At 44.4% G+C, this 18,930-nt stretch overlaps 1 protein-coding gene across 7 annotated transcripts in view; it reads left to right on the forward strand.

Annotated features, from left to right (window-relative positions):
• The window catches only part of MID1 (midline 1), a 351,173-nt gene that overhangs the window by 269,469 nt on the left and 62,774 nt on the right, over positions 1–18,930 (forward strand). For all 7 annotated transcript variants that reach the window (XM_070750817.1, XM_070750815.1, XM_070750813.1 and 4 more), the window contains one exon: positions 15,854–15,949. In XM_070750817.1, the coding sequence (XP_070606918.1) occupies positions 15,854–15,949 (96 nt within the window). The remainder of the gene's footprint in view (positions 1–15,853; positions 15,950–18,930) is intronic.

Raw genomic sequence — 18,930 nt, forward strand, 5'->3', positions numbered from 1 at the left:
ATGAATAATGAAGTTTCTTTCACTTAACTTGTAAACTTTCTTAAACTTTTAAATTTACATATGTTCAACTTCTCTGCCACCCAATCCTGTAGGACAGAGGTCCCCAACCCTTTTTGCACCAGGGACCGGCTTTAAGCGATCAAGAGAGGAATGGGTGAATGAATGGACGGAGGGTGGGAAGGAAGGAAGGAAAGAGGGAAGGGACAGGAACAGAGGAAGGAAGCAAGGAAACTTATGAAAGGGGAGAGTAAGAGAGGAATGAGTGAAGGGAGGGAGGGAGGGAAGAAGGTGGGAAGGAGAAAGAAAAGAAGAAATAGAGGAAGGGAAGGTAAAAGAGAGAAAGAAAAAGAGCAAGAAAGAAAGAAAGAAAGAAAGAAAGGGGGAAGGGACAGGAACAGAGGAAGGAAGCAAGGAAACTTATGAAAGGGGAGAGTAAGAGAGGAATGAGTGAAGGGAGGGAGGGAGGGAGGGAAGAAGGTGGGAAGGAGAAAGAAAAGAAGAAATAGAGGAAGGGAAGGTAAAAGAGTGAAAGAAAAAGAGCAAGAAAGAAAGCTGCAAGCACCCCCCCGAGCCCCCCAGGCCGGCTGCAACCTTTTAAAACACGCGCGCCGCTTTGCAGCTGTCTCCTGAAGCCGAACGCGGAAGTTAGCGTTTGGCTTCAGGAGACAGCTCCTTGGCGCTTGTATCTCGAATTTGGGCTTGTAAGTAGAACAAAAATATCTCTCCCCTCCCAGCTCTTATCTCGAGTTGCTCTTAAGTAGAGCAGCTCTTATGTCGGGGTTCCACTGTATATCTTCTTCATTCTTTTCCGTGTTGCTGTTTCATGCTGTTTTTGTGGGATTCCTCCTCCCCGTATATAAGACTGGGGTACAAAACAAAATGTATTTGTTTGTTTGTTTATTTATTTATCTATTTATTTATTTATCTATTTATTTATTTATTTATTTATTAGATTTGTATGCCGCCCCTCTCCGCAGACTCGGGGCGGCATACAAATATTTTAGACATACATTAAAGTGAGTCTCATTCTAATCTATCACTGAGCAACCTAGATTAAAAGAGACAGTGGACAGAAAACATTTTGAAATGCCTTCCTTTTTTAAAATTTTGGCTTTTAGCTTATTGCAAGATAATGTAGAATGAATGATAAAAGTGACATTTTTTGAAACAATGAAACTTGTTACATTTTCTTACTTCATGAAAATGCTGAGGAGAACCCCCCATGTCAAAAAATTGTTATCCTTTCCCCTCTCCAAGCTAGCTTAAACTCTAGAATGTATATATGTATGTATAGAATGTGCGTTTTTCTGTCCTCTCTTCTCCCTTCTCTCCTCTATCTTTGCCTCTCCTCTCCTACCCACTATCCTCTATCCTCTGCCCCCTCTCTTCTCTCCTCTCTTTATGACTGGAGAATACGAAAGAACTGTTGTTTGTTTACTTGCCTCAGATCAGAGCTGGTGTACAGTAGGAGGTTTCACAAAAGCACATTTGCAATTTGGCAACCTTATTTGGCCTGCGTTTAAAAGGCTGACCTGCTTATGGGCTTGTGGAAGAATTTGTCTAAAGCAAAATACACAAACTATCTCTCAAAACACAGTTTAGGGGTACCTCACTTCAAGGGCTCTGGTAAACAGTGCTCAACGTCTCAAAAAAATAAAGTTGGACAGAAAACAAGTGACTTTCTTAGAGCAAATGGGGGCTGCCTTTTCATCATATGTTCATTGAGAACTGGAAATAAATAAATAAAAGGCTTTGATTGTCTTCAAAAGAAGTTATGGAAGCTTTTGTAAACCGCAAGCCCCAATGGATTGTTTTTGGCACATATAACTGGTCTACTTCAGACCCACTTCTTACAATATGACAAAAGAAGCATATTCTCAGTTTGGGTACATGTTTTCTTAAATTAAAGCCAAGAGTAAGCTTGCTGCATCTTTAATATAGATGAGATAGCACATACTTGTTTTCCTATACTTTTTTGCTATCTAATCCACTTGCTTTCCTCTCATGTTGGCCCCACTTCATGTTCTGCTTCATGTTCATTTAAATAGCATGTAATTCATGGTGTGTGAAAGATTATAAAAATGTAATTATCAGACCATAAGCTATCCTAATTCAAATATGAAACGACTGAATTTGGTTGGGAAGAATATGTCTGCTTGATTGATAACATAAAAATTATTCCCAATATAACATAGTTCTAATATATTTCCATATTAGTTTGAATTGTGTATGAATTTTTATTGCATAATTCAGAAACCAATAGAATAATTTCCTATGGGAAGTGTAAATTACATAAATGTTACAGCTTATTTCTGATATAACGCCTACCATGAGATTCTTAACATAAGAAGGGAGATTCTTTTAATTGATCAATTGAATTATCAGTGAGATAAAAAACATCATATGTAATCTAGGATGAATGTCTTTCAGAGAGTCCTACTCTATTTTCTGGTATATTTATTTATTTATTTATTGATTGATTGTTTAATTGGATTTGTATGCCGCCCCTCTCCGCAGACTCGGGGCGGCTAACAACAGCAATAAAACAGCATATAATAATAATCCAATACTAAAACAGTTAAAAACCCTTATTATAAAACCAAACATACGTACAGACATACCATGCATAAAATTGTAAAGGCCTAGGGGGAAAGAGTATCTCAATTCCCCCATGCCTGGCGGCAGAGATGCGTTTTAAGTAGCTTACGAAAGGCAAGGACGGTGGGGGCAATTCTAATCTCTGGGGGGACTTGGTTCCAGAGGGCTGGGGTCACCACAAAGAAGGCTCTTCCTCTGGGTCCTGCCAAGCGACATTGTTTAGTTGATGGGACCTGGAGAAGACCCACTGTGTCGGACCTAACTGGTCGTTGGGATTCGTACAGCAGAAGGCGGTCCCTGAGATAATCTGGTCCAGTGCCATGAAGGGCTTTATAGGTCATAACCAACACTTTGAATTGTGACTGGAAACTGATTGGCAACCAATGCAGACTGCGGAGTGTTGGTGTAACATGGGCATATTTGGGAAATTCCATGATTGCTCTCGCAGCTGCATTCTGCACGATCTGAAGTTTCCGAACATTCTTCAAAGGTAGCCCCATGTAGAGAGCGTTACAGTAGTCGAGCCTCGAGGTGATGAGGGCATGAGTGACTGTGAGCAGTGACTCCCAGTCCAAATAGGGCCGCAACTGGTGCACCAGGCGAACCTGGGCAAATGCCCCCCTCGCCACAGCTGAAAGATGTTTCTCTAATGTGAGCTGTGGATCGAGGAGGACGCCCAAGTTGTGGACCCTCTGAGGGGGTCAATGATTCTTCCCCGGGGTAATGGACAGACAGATGGGATTGTTCTTGAGAGGCAAGACCCACAGCCACTCTGTCTTGTCTGAGTTGAGTTTGAGTTTGTTGACACCCATCCAGGCCCCAGCAGCCTCCAGGCACTGGCACATCACTTCCACTGCTTCGTTGATTGGACATGGGGTGGAGATGTATAACTGGGTATCATCGGCATATTGATGATACCTCACCCCATGCCCTTGGATGATCTCACCCAGTGGTTTCATGTAGATATTAAATAGCAGGGGGGAGAGGACCGACCCCTGAGGCACCCCACAAGGGAGAGATCTAGAGGTCGACCTCTGACCCCCCACTAACACCGACTGCGACCAACCGGAGAGGTAGGAGGAGAACCACTGGAGAACAGTGCCTCCCACTTCCAACCCCTCCAGCCGGCATAGAAGGATACCATGGTCAATGGTATCAAAAGCTGCTGAGAGTTCAAGAAGCACCAGGACAGAGGACAAGCCCCTGTCCCGGGCCCGCCAGAGATCATCCATCAACGCGACCAAAGCAGTTTCCGTGCTGTAACCGGGTCTGAATCCAGACTGTTGAGGACCTAGATAATCGGCTTCTTCCAAGGACCGCTGGAGTTGGAGCGCCGCCACCTTCTCAACAACCTTCCCCATAAAGGGAAGGTTGGAGACTGGACGGTAGTTATTAAGCATGGCTGGGGGTCCAGGGAAGGCTTCTTGAGGAGGGGGCGCACAAGTGCCTCCTTATAAGGAGCCGGAAAGGACCCCCTCCCCAAGGAGGCATTGACAATCTCCTGGACCCAGCTCTGTGTCACCTCTTGACTGGCCAAAACCAGCCAGGAGGGACACGGATCCAGTAGACAGGTGGCGGAACTCACAGCTCCAATGGCCTTGTCCACTTCATCAGGTGTCACCAAGTCAAACTCCCCCCAGACAGATGGACAAAGACATTTAGCCCCAGTCACCTCGACTGACTCATTGTCAGTCGACTCTGTTTTCCAATTGGAGTCGAGGTCTGCTCGGATCCGAGCGATTTTATCAGCGAAAAACGTGTTAAAATCCTTGGCAATACTCTGCAGGGACTCCCCAACTCACCCCTGGTTAAGAAGTTATTGGGTTACTCTAAACATAGCGTCCGGGCGGTATTCCGCTGATGCAATCAAGGCGGCATGATACACGCATCTTGCCGCCTTGAGCTCCACTTTGTAAGTCTTAATATGAGCTCTTACAAATGTTCGATCGAATTTGGACTTACTCTTCCTCCATCGCTTCTCTAGATGTCTCTTCTGGCATTTCAACTCCTGGAGCTCCTTGTTGAACCATGGAGCTCTACGGGGTCTAGTGCCGTGAAGAGGTCGCAGCGGCGTAATTCGGTCAAGGGTCTCCGCTGCAGCCTTGTTCCAGGCCTCAGCCAGGGACCCTGCCGAACTGTGGACGAGTGTATCTGGAATAACCCCAAGCGCCTTCTGAAAGCCTTCTGGATCCATCAGGCACCTGTGGCGGAACAACTTAATCGGTTCCGCCTCCCTGCGGGGGAGGATTGGAGCCAGGAAGTCAAGCCGCAGTAGAAAATAGTCCGACCATGACAAAGGCAATACTTCTAAGCCCCTTAGTCTCAGATCATTACTCAGTTGCTCAGAGAGGAATACCATGTTGGGTGCGTGCCCCCTCTCATGAGTCGGACCCTGTATTACTTGGGTCAGGTCCATGGCTGCCATGGTGGCCATGAACTCCTGTGCCAGTCCAGATGTTTCGCCGAGCGATGGCAGGTTGAGGTCCCCCAAGACAATAAGTCTGGGGAACCCCACCCCCAGCCCAGCTACCTCCTCGAGTAGCACAGGCAGGGCTTGGGCCATGCAGCTGGGAGGCAGATATGTGAGAAACAAGCCCACCTGAACCCCTAAGTCCAACTTCACCAGGAGGGACTCGCAACCCACAATCTCTGGAGCAACAAGTCTACGCAGGTAAAGGCTCTCCCTGGTTATAATAGCCACTCCTCCCCCTCTTCCCTGGGGTCGAGGCTGATGCCATATCTGAAACCCAGCTGGGCAAATTTCAGAGAGAAGAACTCCTCTCTCCAGGCCCAGCCAGGTTTCAGTTACAGATGCCAGGTCGGCCTCCTCATCCAGGATTAAATCCCGGATGAGGAGAGCTTTATTTACCACCGACCTGGCATTGAGTAGCAGCAACCTGAGCCCAGGGCCAGAATTACACTTGTCACCAGTATTCTGGGTTGAGCTCACGGAGCCGGAAGAAGGGATCGTTATTAAGCAACGATCACTTCTTCCCCTGGAACGGCTCGCTCTGTGATTCCTGCTATATCTGCCTCTCCCCAGCAAGACCGGTATATCCTGACCCTCTGCCACCCCAGAGAGGCGGGGCTCCTGCCTCTCCAGCGCCAGGTAGGCCAAATATATTATTTACATTGCTCCCATTCATCTCATCCATATTGTAACCCCACCCATCCCATCCATACCAATAATTCACTCTATACATACTATACTCACCCCAATTATCCATCATTTAAAAAACCTCCCAATAATTTAGTTAAAAAATAAATCAATTAATACTAAAGATTAAAACACTAATAAAAATAAATAGAAAATAAAAATATGGAATATTGCTCCAGAATATCTGCTTCTCTGTTTTTCTCTGTCTCTTCCTCCCCCCTCCTCTTTATTTCCATTGTTAAATAAGGCAGTTACAACATTTCCATTGCTAAACAAGGCAATTGTTAAGTGAATAATTCTCCATTTTACAACCTTTTTGCCATGATTGTTAAGCATTGTTGCTAAGAGAATTTAACTTCCCCCATTGATTTTGTTTGATAGATGTTGGCTGGGTAATGGTGATCACATGACCCTGGGACAGTATAGCCATCAGAAATACATGCCAGTTGCCAAACACCAGAGTTTTGATAAGGTGACCATGGGAATGCTGCAGTGGTTGTGTGAGAACTGGTCATAAGTTACTTTTTCAATGACATTGTAACTTGAACTGCTCACTAGACAAATGGTTATAAGTCAAGAATGACCTGTAGTCATCTCTGATCTAGCTTTCAGCTGAACGCCTTCCAGACTTCACATCCCAGGAGATTCCTGATTCCTTCAGAAGCTCAGGCAACTTAGTATATTCTTAAAGATAACTACATTGCAGCAAGCCCAGCAGCAAATCCTCTCCTGCCATTACATCCTTCTGACTTATGTAGCTGAAAAATGCATCTATCTTCCTCGTCTCCATACATCTGCCTAACAATCTGGCTGTCAAGTTTATTGGAGCATCTCCTGTCATAGTACAAATCAATTCTGAAGCTTTTCAACAGCAGCATCTAGCCACATTAAAAATACACTGAGTTTCTAACTGTTCCCATCTGCTATGAGAGTACTGTATTCTATCTGTCCCTTATGCGTCTGGAATCTCAGCAATTCTAACAAAAGGGTAGGCTTGTGTATTGATTTATTGGAAAGCCTACACAGACTTATTCATTGTGTACCTGTGACCCACATCATTCAATTTTATATTCATATATCCTCAGAAATTGAAAGTACATAATTGGTTGTATAATTGACATTTCTAAAACTTCCAGTCATTCCAACACTAAGGAGCAAGAGGAAGAAGTTGGGTCTCCAAGGAGGAAGACACATAGAATAATGTCACTTCAGCCTCTAGACCAGCGATGGCAAATCTTTTCTCTATCTTGGGAAGAGCCATCTTTCAGGTTGGGATGTCCTTGTCTAGTCAGAAAGAGGACCTAGTGTGCTAGTTTTATTTGTTGGACCCACCCCCTGGATCCCCGATTTTAATTGGTCCTCAGTCTGGATGCACGTAGTTATCAATCTCCCTTCCTGAATTTGGCTCCCTTTCATGAGTAGAATTTTTAGTAGATTTTAAATTTCTAGTAATCCCTTCGGTACCTGCATGATCTGAAGGTGACCATTGAACTATTGTCCACTCTCCTGGGGAAGATTATATTTTGTATTGCCATCAACTCCGTGCACTGTCTCCGTGCTAGGAGACTCCAATGTTTCCTTTTACCCTTTCAGAAGATGGGCTGCAGTTCCTCAACCTCAAGAATTCAGATTCCCTCTGTGGTGCTCTGCTCCTTTCAGGGGTGGCGCTCCCAGGCAATCTCAAAGGGGTTCAGTTTCCTGGAACCATCCAGGATTACAGTCACCACAGACGCAAGCCTGGCAGGGTGAGGGCGCCCAGTGGAAGTGGGGAAATCCATCAATTGGCTGGAGCTGAGAGCTGTGTCCCTGTGCTCACCCAATTTCATGACAGTCCGAGAAGACAACATGTGCTGGTTCTCACAGACAACATTACCATCAAGGTGCATGTCAATCACCAAAGGGGGATGCAATCAAATAGACTCTTAGAGGAAGCATAAGGCTGGAGTGGCAGGCTGAGACCGATCTTCTATCCCTAAAAGCAGATCATATCTCAGGGGCTTCCAATACCCAAGTGGATTGGCTACGTCGGACAGAACTGAATACAGCACATCTACATCCAGACCTCTTTCAAGGCATAACAAGTCACTTTGGAAAACTTCTGGTGGACGCCAGAAAATGCACAGGCTCCAAGGATCTTCTCAAGGTTTCCATCACTGGAAGCAGAGGAAGTGAATGCACTGCACCATCAGTGACCCCTAGGTCTCCTCTATGCCTTTTCCACTCTGGCCATCCTCCCACAGGTGATTCAGAAGATCATGGAACAAAGGGAGGAAGTGATTATTCTAGCTCTACACTGGCTGTGCAGGGCTTGGTTCATGAACCTAAAGAGCCTGTTGGTCTCCTGTCCTTGAAGACTTTCGGTCAGTGAGGCATCCCTCTGTCAGGGATCTCTGAAACACCCAGATTCACAATGGCTCCAACTGACTGCATGGCAGTTGAGAGGTGCTTGCTAAGGGGACATGACTATGATCTAGATGTCATCCTTACGATCCAGGCATCTAAAAGATCCTCCACAGAAAGGATATACCATATTTTTCAGTGTATAAGACTCACCTTTTTACCTCAAAAAGATGCTTTAAAATTGGGTACGTCTTATACACTGAATGTTGCCGAGACCGCCTGGCAGCCTCCAGTGGGAGGCCAGCAGCTTGGCCCTGGATATGGGCGGGAGTCTGCCTTTCCATAGCGGGAGCAGCGCCGGCAGTACTCTGGACTCTGAATGAGTCCATGCCCCAGGACTTGCCACTCCCACCATTGAAAGGCAGCCGAAGGGAAAAGTCTGGCAGGTCCTGGGGGAACGGGCTCTTTCAGGCTCCAGAACACCACCGCCACTGCTCCCACCATGGAAAGGCAGCCAACGGGAAAATAAGACTTTTCCTCTCAGTTGCCTTTCCATGGTGGGAGCTACGGTGGCAGTACTCTGAATGAGCCAGTCTCCCAGGACCTGCCACTCCCACCATGGAAAGGCAGCCGAGGGGAAAAGTCTGGCATGTCCTGGGGGACGGGCTTATTCAGGTTCCGGGCCACTGCCACTGCCGCTCCCACCATGGAAAGGCAGCTGACGGGAAAATAAGACTTCCCCTCAGCTGCCTTTCCATGGGGAGAGTGGCGGTACCCTGGACCCTGAATGAGCCCATCCCCCAGGATCTGCCAGAAAAAAAAACAAGGGAACTTCACACTGCCATAGAGAAAAGCGCAAAGTCCGCACCGTTCCAAGCACTTCCGGTCCGAAGCTAACCGGTTTTCTCACTCAAGCGGCCCAACTCTCTCTCTCTCTCTCTCTCTCTCTCTCTCTCTCTCTCTCTCTCTCTCTCTCAATTGAATTATGTTGCATATTAGAATTCCATATTTGGAGCCTCCTTTGATGCTTCTTTTCTTTTTTATAGCCCCTTTTCTTCTGTAAACTTTATTTTCATAATAATAAACCTGTGGTATAAAATTTAATCATGTTTTTAAAAACTGTAGTGTAATTTACTTATTCCAAGCATCCAGTCTTTAAAATGGTATTTTAGTCTTTCTATTTAAACAAAAACCAAGCCTTATTATAGCCTTTTATAAGTAAATTCAACTTTATATACCAAATTTTCAAGAGATAGGCATCTGTGATTGACCTGTTTAAACTAATATTCATCTGGCATGCTTGATTATAAGCTATCATTGATTTAAAGATGCAGATTTTATCTACAGTATAGTGCTTATGGCCAAATATCTAGTTATGCAACCAATAAGTAAAATGCAGGAGAGATACTCAGGCACCAGTGTGATAAGGATCTGACGTTCTGTTTAGACATTCATTGTTTTTTAACCTAACCTATTAAGATAGTTGTACATGCAAATGGTATTTTCAAATTGTTTATATCATGTAGCAAAATAAGGAAATAAGATCTGAATATTATACTTGGCATGCTGCTCATTTTTCTATCAGTCTGATTCAAAAAGTTTCTTTAAAGTCAAGCTCAGTTTTTGTTAACTACTTGAAGCATAGCTCTTACAGTTTACTTGACAGCAGTATGGAAATGTTTTGTCAATGTTTTCCCAGTCTACCTTTAATCCTTATATTCTGGAGATTTCCATCCAAGTATTTTCCAGAGTTGATCCTGATAGAAGAAAATATTTGTAGCTCATGATTAAACTGTAAGGTTCTTGGTGCTCTCTGAACTTAGTGATGTGGTATTGGGTTTTTTGCAGATGTTTCATTACCAAACTAGGTAATGTCATCAGTGCACTGATGATGTTACCTAGTTTGATAATGAATGGTCTGTAAGAAAACCAAGCTCAAAGAGCACCAAGTACCTGAAAGAATTTATCCTGCTTAACTTCTGTTCCAAAATCTGTCATAAACTGCTGCCTGCTGAAACTCAAAGAAATATACATCTGTAGATATTTCACTCTTTGTATATTATACAGTACATATACATATATACAGTGACGGGCCACCAAAAGCTATTTAGTACTGAGAAATTGAATATTAATCTAAGTTCTAAACCTTGTGGATCAATTCTATATAAAAATATTTTTGAATGTGATGAAGGTATACATGGTTGTTCTGTGATTTTCTGAATTGTTTAGCAAGATCAATTAAGGATTTTAATTTAAAACTAATGCGTACACTTTATTTTTGGCCCATTGTAGCCCATTTGATCAAAACATGACCATATTTCATATATCCATATAAATAGAACAAAGTATAAAATCAGGAAAAATGCAGTTTAATTTAATTAAGTAAGAGCCGGGGTGGCACAGCAGGTAGAGTGCTGTACTGCAGGCCACTGAAGCTGACTGTAGATCTGAAGGTCAGCGGTTCAAATCTCATCACCGGCTCAAGGTTGACTCAGCCTTCCATCCTTCCGAAGTGGACCCGGATTGTGGGGGCAATAGCCTAGCTTTGTTTAAAAAAAGTGCTATTGCTAACATATTGTAAGCCACCCTGAGTCTAAGGAGAAGGGCGGCATAAAAATTGAATAAATAAATAAAATAAAATAAATAAAATGGACCAAAATATCCTTTAAGAGACCAGATATTGAATAAACGGTCCCTGAGATAATCTCGTCCGGTGCCATGAAGGGCTTTATAGGTCATAACCAACACTTTGAATTGTGACCAGAAACTGATCGGCAACCAATGCAGACTGCGGAGTGTTGGTGTAACATGGGCATATTTGGGAAAGCCCATGATTGCTCTCGCAGCTGCATTCTGCACGATCTGAAGTTTCCAAACACTTTTCAAAGGTAGCCCCATGTAGAGAGCGTTACAGTAGTCGAGCCTCGAGGTGATGAGGGCATGAGTGACTGTGAGCAGTGACTCCCGTTCCAAATAGGGTCGCAACTGGTGCACCAGGAGAACCTGGGCGAACGCCCCCCTCGCCACAGCTGAAAGATGTTTCTCTAATGTGAGCTGTGGATCGAGGAGGACGCCCAAGTTGCGAAACCTCTCTGAGGGGTTCAATGATTCTCCCCCCAGGGTAATGGACAGACAGATGGAATTGTCCTTGGGAGGCAAGACCCACAGCCACTCCATCTTGTCTGGGTTCAGTTTGAGTTTGTTGACACCCATCCAGGCCCCAACAGCCTCCAGGCACCGGCACATCACTTCCACTGCTTCGTTGACTGGACATGGGGTGGAGATGTATAACTGGATATCATCGGCATATTGATGATACCTCACCCCATGCCCTTGGATGATCCTACCCAGCAGTTTCATGTAGATATTAAATAGCAGGGGGGAGAGGACCAACCCCTGAGGCACCCCACAAGGGAGAAACCTAGAGGTCGACCTCTGAACCCCCCCCCCCCTAACACTGACTGCGACCGACTGGAGAGGTAGGAGGAGAACCACTGAAGAACAGTGCCTCCCACTCCCAACCCCTCCAGCTGGTGCAGAAGGATACCATGGTCAATGGTATCGAAAGCCGCTGAGAAGTCAAGAAGCACCAGGACAGAGGACAAGTCCCGGTCCCGCCAGAGATCATCCATCAGCGCGACCAAAGCAGTTTCCATGCTGTAGCCGGGCCTGAATCCAGACTGCTGAGGACCTAGATAATCGGCTTCTTCCAAGGACCGCTGGAGTTGAAGCACCACCACCTTCTCAACAACCTTCCCCATAAAGGGAAGGTTGGAGACTGGACGGTAGTTATTAAGCATGGCTGGGGGTCCAGGGAAGGCTTCTTGAGGAGGGGGTGCAAAAGTGCCTCCTTATAAAGGGCCGGAAAGGACCCCCTCCCCAAGGAAGCGTTGACAATCTCCTGGACCCAGCTCCGTGTCACCTCTCGACTGGCCGAAACCAACCAAGAGGGACACGGATCCAGTAGACAGGTGGCGGAACTCACAGCTCCAATGGCCTTGTCCACTTCATCAGGTGTCACCAAGTCAAACTCCTCCCAGACAAATGGACAAAGACGTTTAGCCCCAGTCACCTCGACTGACTCGTTGTCAGTCGACTCTGTTTTACAATTGGAGTCGAGGTCCGCTCGGATCCGAGCCATTTTATCAGCGAAAAACGTGTTAAAATCCTCGGCATTACTCCAGTAATGTAACACTGATCAGCTGGAGCTGCACACACAGCTTTATTTTTTACTACTGGAATGAGGTTCCCTCCTCCGTACCAGTTGGAGCCCACCCCTGCATACTCCCCTTCTCAGGAAGCTGCGACAGTTGCAAGAGGGCATACGGCTACCTTTGATCTATTAGTACTTCTGGGATCCTGGCAACACAGCTTCTGGGCCTTTACCGGAGCTGCATCAGGAGAGGGAGTCATAGTGCACTGAACTGCTTAATAAAAATTCAGCAGTGAAAACCTGTCATTTTAAATAGATAAATCCTAGAAATAGAAATAATAAGTACTGTATTTGGAGAACATCCACAATTCACAGAAGTAAATTGAACTTAGGCTTCTTGGCTGTACTTAATAGCTGACACAATAAAATATTACATTTTTATTTGTAAACAATAAGGGACCAAGTCAAGATGTATTTAACCACAAATATTCAATATATAATGCAAGGGTTCACAGGAAGCAAATTTTCTCCTTTTTATTTCAGATAATAAATAAAAATCCAATAATAAATGGTTTTAGATGCCTGCATTCTAAAGCAAGGGTATCCATTGCATCTGACTTTTACTAAAATAAGTGGCATATTACATCTGATATTAGGTTAGCCATGACACTGCTGATCTTTCACAAGGTCATAAAAACTTGGTTTTGTGCCTGGCCAGAAGCCCTGTATGTGTGATATAATCTTGATGTTGAAGATTTTTAATGAAACAGCTGCTATGTTTTTATTGTATACAGTGATCCCTCGGGTTTTGCGAGGGTTCCGTTCCAAGACCCCTCGCGAAACTCGATTTTTCGCGATATAGCGGTGCGGAAGTAAAAACGCCATCTGCGCATGCGCGCCATTTTTTTTCATGGCCGCACATGCGCAGATGGTGGAGTTTGCGTGTGGGCGGCGGGGAAGACTCAGGGAAGGTTCCTTCGGCCGCCCAACAGCTGATCTGCTCCGCAGCGCGGCAGCAGCGAGGAGCCGAAGATGGGGTTTCCCCGTTGCCCAGGCAACGAGGAAACCCCATCTTCGGCTCCTCGCTGCTGCCGCGCTGCGGAGCAGATCAGCTGTTGGGCGGCCGAAGGAACTTTCCCTGGGTCTTCCCGCCACCCAGGCAAAGGGGAAACCCCAAGATCGCTTGCCGCTTGCCCGTTCACCCGCCTGCCCAGCTGCTCGCTTGCCCGTTCACCCGCCTACCCGGCCGCTCTGCTTGCCTGTTCGCCCGGCCGGCCGGCCGCTCCGCTTGCCCGTTCACCCGCCCACCCGGCCGCTCTGCTTGCCCGTTCACCCGCCCGCCCGGCCGCTCCGCTTGCCCGTTCGCCCACCCGCCCGGCCGCTCCGCTTGCCCATTCACCCACCCGCCCGGCCGCTCAGCTTGCCCGTTCGCCCGCCCGCCCGGCTGCTCGCTTGCCTGTTCACCCGCCCGCCCGGCCGCTCCGCTTGCCCGTTCGCCCGCCCGCCCGGCTGCTCGCTTGCCGCTCGAGAGCAAGAGGGGGAGAGATAGAGAAAGAGAGAGAAGGAAAGAAAGAGATGAGAGAGGGAGGAAGAGAGTGTGAGAGAGGAAGAAGCAAGATAGAGAAAGAGAGAGAGAAAGAAAGATGAGAAAGGAAGGGAGTGACGTCATCGGGTGGAAAAATCGCGATATAGCATTTCGCAAAGATCGAGATCGCGAAACTCGGGGGATCACTGTATTATGTATTTTATTGTAAGCCACCCAGAGTTTCATATATGAGATGAGTGGCTGCATAAATCAACGCAAGCATGATAACTCAGTAGATAATTGTATAGTGGTTGTATGTTTAAATGTTCTGAAGTTCTTTCTTGGACTTTCATATGCTTAAGCATTGTATTGGTTTATTATTTTAAGATGGATTGCTGCAATCTCCATAAGTAAATCCTCCTTCAGCAATAATGTTCAGAAGTGCAGCTGGCAGGCAAAGCTCCAGAACGTTAGTGTACATTATTCCAACCTTGATTGGGATGCTTCCTTGCAGACATATTCTATCTCAGGTTTTATTGCTAAAACATAAGATCTTGAATGTTCATGTTGCATAATCTTCCTTTATTTGTTTGACACAAGGCAAACAAACATCTTTGACTTAATCATTATAGTGTTTTGATATTTTTGCACATTTTTATAGTATTTTGATATTTTTCACATTTTTTTATATTTGTCAAAAAAGCCCTTATTGTATATTTCCACATAAAATGAAAATGAAACACACAACTGAGTTGTTCTAGAGAGCATCTTGTTGACTGCATCTATAAAGTTTCCAAATTAATAGAAGTATAGATGTCCTGCTGGTTCACATCATGGGCTGGATCTGCAGTAATTTATTTGGTTTTCTGGCAGCTTTTCTTGAATAATTTTTAACCGTCGATAAATGGCTCATTAATGGGATTGTGCATGGTTTGAACAATGTGCAACAATGATTAACCTATAGTTCCCATATTATGCTTCATCTCTGACAAACATCCAGATTTTTGAGCACTGAAAACAATTTTAAAAAACACTTGTTTTAAAACATTGATTTCCCAATGATTAACTGACAGTATAACTATAATAAAACAAATTAGTTTTTAATAGATGTTCTGCTGCTCTGAAAATAATATTTCTTTAAAAGTCAACTATTTAAATACATCTTTTAACAGTTTAATTTACCATATTTCCTAGTATGCTACTGATGGACAATTATTTTGGAACAGGTGGGTGGAGTGTCACCAGATTTAGTAACCCAAATCCAGAGTTTCAAACAGAAGGCCATATCTCAGTTTTGTTCAATGTTAGAGAATGAAATTGAATCTTCAGTCTAAAGACTAAGTTTAGTCCTTTCAGTGAATAAGAGTAATGCAGAGTAAAAACTAACAAAGTGTATTCATCATTTATTAAACAGACTGCAGGCAAATAGTAATTTACTTACATTAATGTAATTCATTATAGTGCTATGCAGTGAAACGGGAGAAGTGAGCAGTACATAAGTAAAAGGATTTGGTGCATAATTCCGTTTCCCCCTGATCTTTCTGAAATATGTACCACGAGTGTATGGAGGCCTTATTCTGAAGATAATTTGGTGTGTGGATGTAAGAGCAATGATATAAAGGAAGTTGGGTATGCTTTTTTCTAAACATTATGTGAGCGTGAGCATGTTTCTCTCTGTGTATACTGTATATGGGGGTGTGTATATATATACATTCATTTAAAGATATATAGTAATAGATATTAATTAATGTTGTAATTATGGCATTTGATCTGATTGAATTGAGAGGAGCAATTTTGATGTAAAAAGGCCATGGAATATACTGTATACTGTATTTTAGCCATTTTGTATCCACTGCAGGAATAAAGCATTTTCTGCATGTTTCCAACCTATTTGGTGCTGATTGACAATTCCGCCCATAATACTTGCTGGTGTGGCCGATCTAACTTTAGGTCTCTTTCATAAGAGGAGGGGGGAGAGGGGGGAGAAGATATATATATATGTATTTACATGTACTGTTTTTAATTGGATTAGTATATGTAATGCCAAATACTATGCTAACTCTTCTTTTTTTTTTAACAGCAAAATTTAGAAAGTAATCTTACCAGCCTTATCAAAAGAAACACTGAACTGGAAACACTTTTGGCTAAATTAATTCAAACTTGTCAACATGTAGAGGTAAGTACTAATTTCAGTGATATTTGATTCACTATTCTTTCTGAATAATAATAAGGGACATTGAAGGTTTTCTAGTCCACCCCCCTATTTGGGCAGGAGACCCTACAATACTTCAGACAAATGGTTATCCAACATCTTTTTAAATTCAGGGCTTTTATTTCTGCTTGAGTCCAGTTCACTATTCCAGCTATATATGTGAATATGTCACTGAATATGTGACATTCTGTTTTACAGACTTAAAATAATTATAATAATATAGTTTGAAAACATACATGTTTATTTATTTTATATATACCTATTTCTTTTTGTTTTAACCGTTCTGTCATGATTGACTCTCGGCAACTCTATAGACAAGTATACACCTATTATGAAGTTGAATATGGACCAACTAGATACCGTATATACTCGAGTATAAGTCGAGCTTTTTAGCCCAAAAAATGGGCTGAAAAACCCGACCTCGAGTTATACTCGGGTGACTGGCAAGTCACCACAAGAGGGCGCCCGCGGGAGCCTGTATCACCTTTTCTCAGCTGAGGTAGCTTGTGCGCGAGGGGGAAAAAAGCCAGTGAGGTGGGGGGGATTCTTGCTTCTGTACTCTCACCCCCACCTCACCGGCTTTCCCCCCCTCTTGTGCACAAGCAAAGGAGCCAGCCAACCACTAGAACGCCAGCCAACCACTAGAGAGGAAAAAAGCTGGTGGGGTGGCAAGAATACAGAAGCAAGAATCCTCTCTCCGCTTTGGGACATCGCTTTGGTTGCGCCTGCCTCTCCTACAGCGGAGAGAGGCGGCAAATGGCCAGTCCTTCCCCCAGCCGCTTAGCCGAGCGCTTCGGGAAGGTGCCGCCTGTCTTCGCTGTAGGAAAGGCAGGCGCATCCGAAGCATCCTAACCCTAACCCAAACCAGCAGGAGCAGGGGATTGAGGCAGGCGCATCCGAAGTATCCTAACCCTAACCCAAACCAGCAGGAGCAGGGGATTGAGGTAAGTACCTAGGTACTTGCATTTTTTTTGCATTTTCCCCCCTGCCTTGGGGGGATATGTACCTGTATACCCTCTTTTAAACTTACAGAGCTAGTTTACTGGCTTTCTTTGAAATAAATATTCTAAAACATTTAATCTACTGATGCCTCAATTGATGTAATTTTATTGGTTTCCATTTTTATAAGTTACCAGTAGCCGCTGCAATTTCCACCCTCGACTTATACTGGAGTTTATAAATTTTCCCAGTTTTTGTGGCAAAAGTAGGCGCCTCGACTTATAGTCGGAGCAACTTATACTCGAGTATATTCGGTAATTTAGTATCTTCTCTATAGAACAGCCAAGTAAATGTCATAGAGTTATCACTATTGGGGAAAATATATAATTTAGTATTGAATAAAATAGCATTTTCTTATTATTAACACATTATTTTTAAAAAATAAAATAAAAGACAAAATATTTCCAATAGTTAAAGGCAGATTATATAAAATACATTTTAATGTATGTATACAATTCATTTAACGTTTAAATGATAAAATAAAGGAAAAAAGAATTCCTGTTTTTCTAGAATATATTAGCAGTAGAAAAAGTAGACTGATCAATTATTTTATATTAATATATTGTTTTAGTTATATTCTCTAATGGTTTCTTTGAAGTCTGGTAGAAATAAAGTTGGAATGAACAATCGATAACATGAAATACAGATTGCTTCCTGCAGTAAACAAGCTGTAAGGGAATTCATACATGATGACAAGTGAGCCCAAGAGATTTCATAATATCCTGGCATGAACTAACTGTATGCTGTAAAATATACTCCATAATTCTTTGGAGATAAAAAAAATTGACCTTCATAATTAAAATGCATTATTTCCAATTTTAACTTTCCTTAAGTGTCACAAGGTCTCTGTTTTACTTTGACAATCATATCAAAAAAATAATTTCAAATGCTAACATAGTATTGCTCATCTCACTATAAGTTTATAATTCAAGAGAAAAAATCCTCTGTTAATATTTTATTAATTGTCAATAAAAATAATCAGTTGTTTAATTAAGATATACAGTGGTTTCTCTACTAAGAATGCCTCTACTTAAGAACTTTTCTAGATAAGAACTGGGTGTTCAAGATTTTTTTGCCTCTTCTTAAGAACCCGAGTGGAAAAATTTCCCAGGAAATTTGAGAGCAGCACGAAGGCCCACCCAGTTTCCCACCATTCCCCCTTTAATCCCAGCCATCTGGGCTGCCAGAGGAGCCTTTTGGTGGTGCTTAAGGAGGCTCTGGCAGTCCAGAGCAAACAAAGCATTTTCCTTTCTCTGGGCGCTTGGACAGGGAATACAGTGATCCCCCGGTTATTGCGTCCCTGACCATTGCGAACAGGGTAATTCGCGATTTTTCAACCCAGAAGTCAAAACACCATCTGCGCATGCGTGCCCTTTTTTCTATGGGCACGCATGCGTAGATGGCGCCCGGCAGATCAGCTGCTGGGCGGCTTCCCTGGGTCTTCCCCCTCTTGCTGGCGGGAGGGCGAGCAGCGGGCATCAGCAAGGAGTTTCCCCACCGCCCACGCAAACTCCTCGCTGCCGCCCGCCCTTCGCCCGCCCACACCGTTCATTCTCGCCGCTTTGGAGCTGAGTCCTGAAGCGAATTCGCTTCAGGACTCAGCTCGAAAGCGGCGAGAGCGAGCGCGGACAAGCCGTTCGCTGGTGCTAGCTCTCGCCGCTTTGGAGCTGAGTCCTGAAGTGAATTCGCTTCAGGACTCAGCTCGAAAGCGGCGAGAGCGAGCGCGGACAAGCCGTTCGCTGGCGCTAGCTCTCGCCTGCCTGCCCGCTAGCGAGGAGCCGCCTGCCTGCCCGCTAGCGAGGAGCCGAAGATTGGGGGCGGCGCGGCTGTTTTAAAACGTCGCCACCGGCATGGGGGGCTTGCCAGCACCCCCCCGGACCCCCAACCCGGGTTTGGGGGGCTGCTAGGAAGCCCCCCATGCCGGCGGCGACGTTTTAAAACAGCCG

The sequence above is a fragment of the Erythrolamprus reginae genome, chromosome 4 (assembly GCF_031021105.1).
Source record: "Erythrolamprus reginae isolate rEryReg1 chromosome 4, rEryReg1.hap1, whole genome shotgun sequence".
Classification (NCBI taxonomy): domain Eukaryota; kingdom Metazoa; phylum Chordata; class Lepidosauria; order Squamata; family Dipsadidae; genus Erythrolamprus; species Erythrolamprus reginae.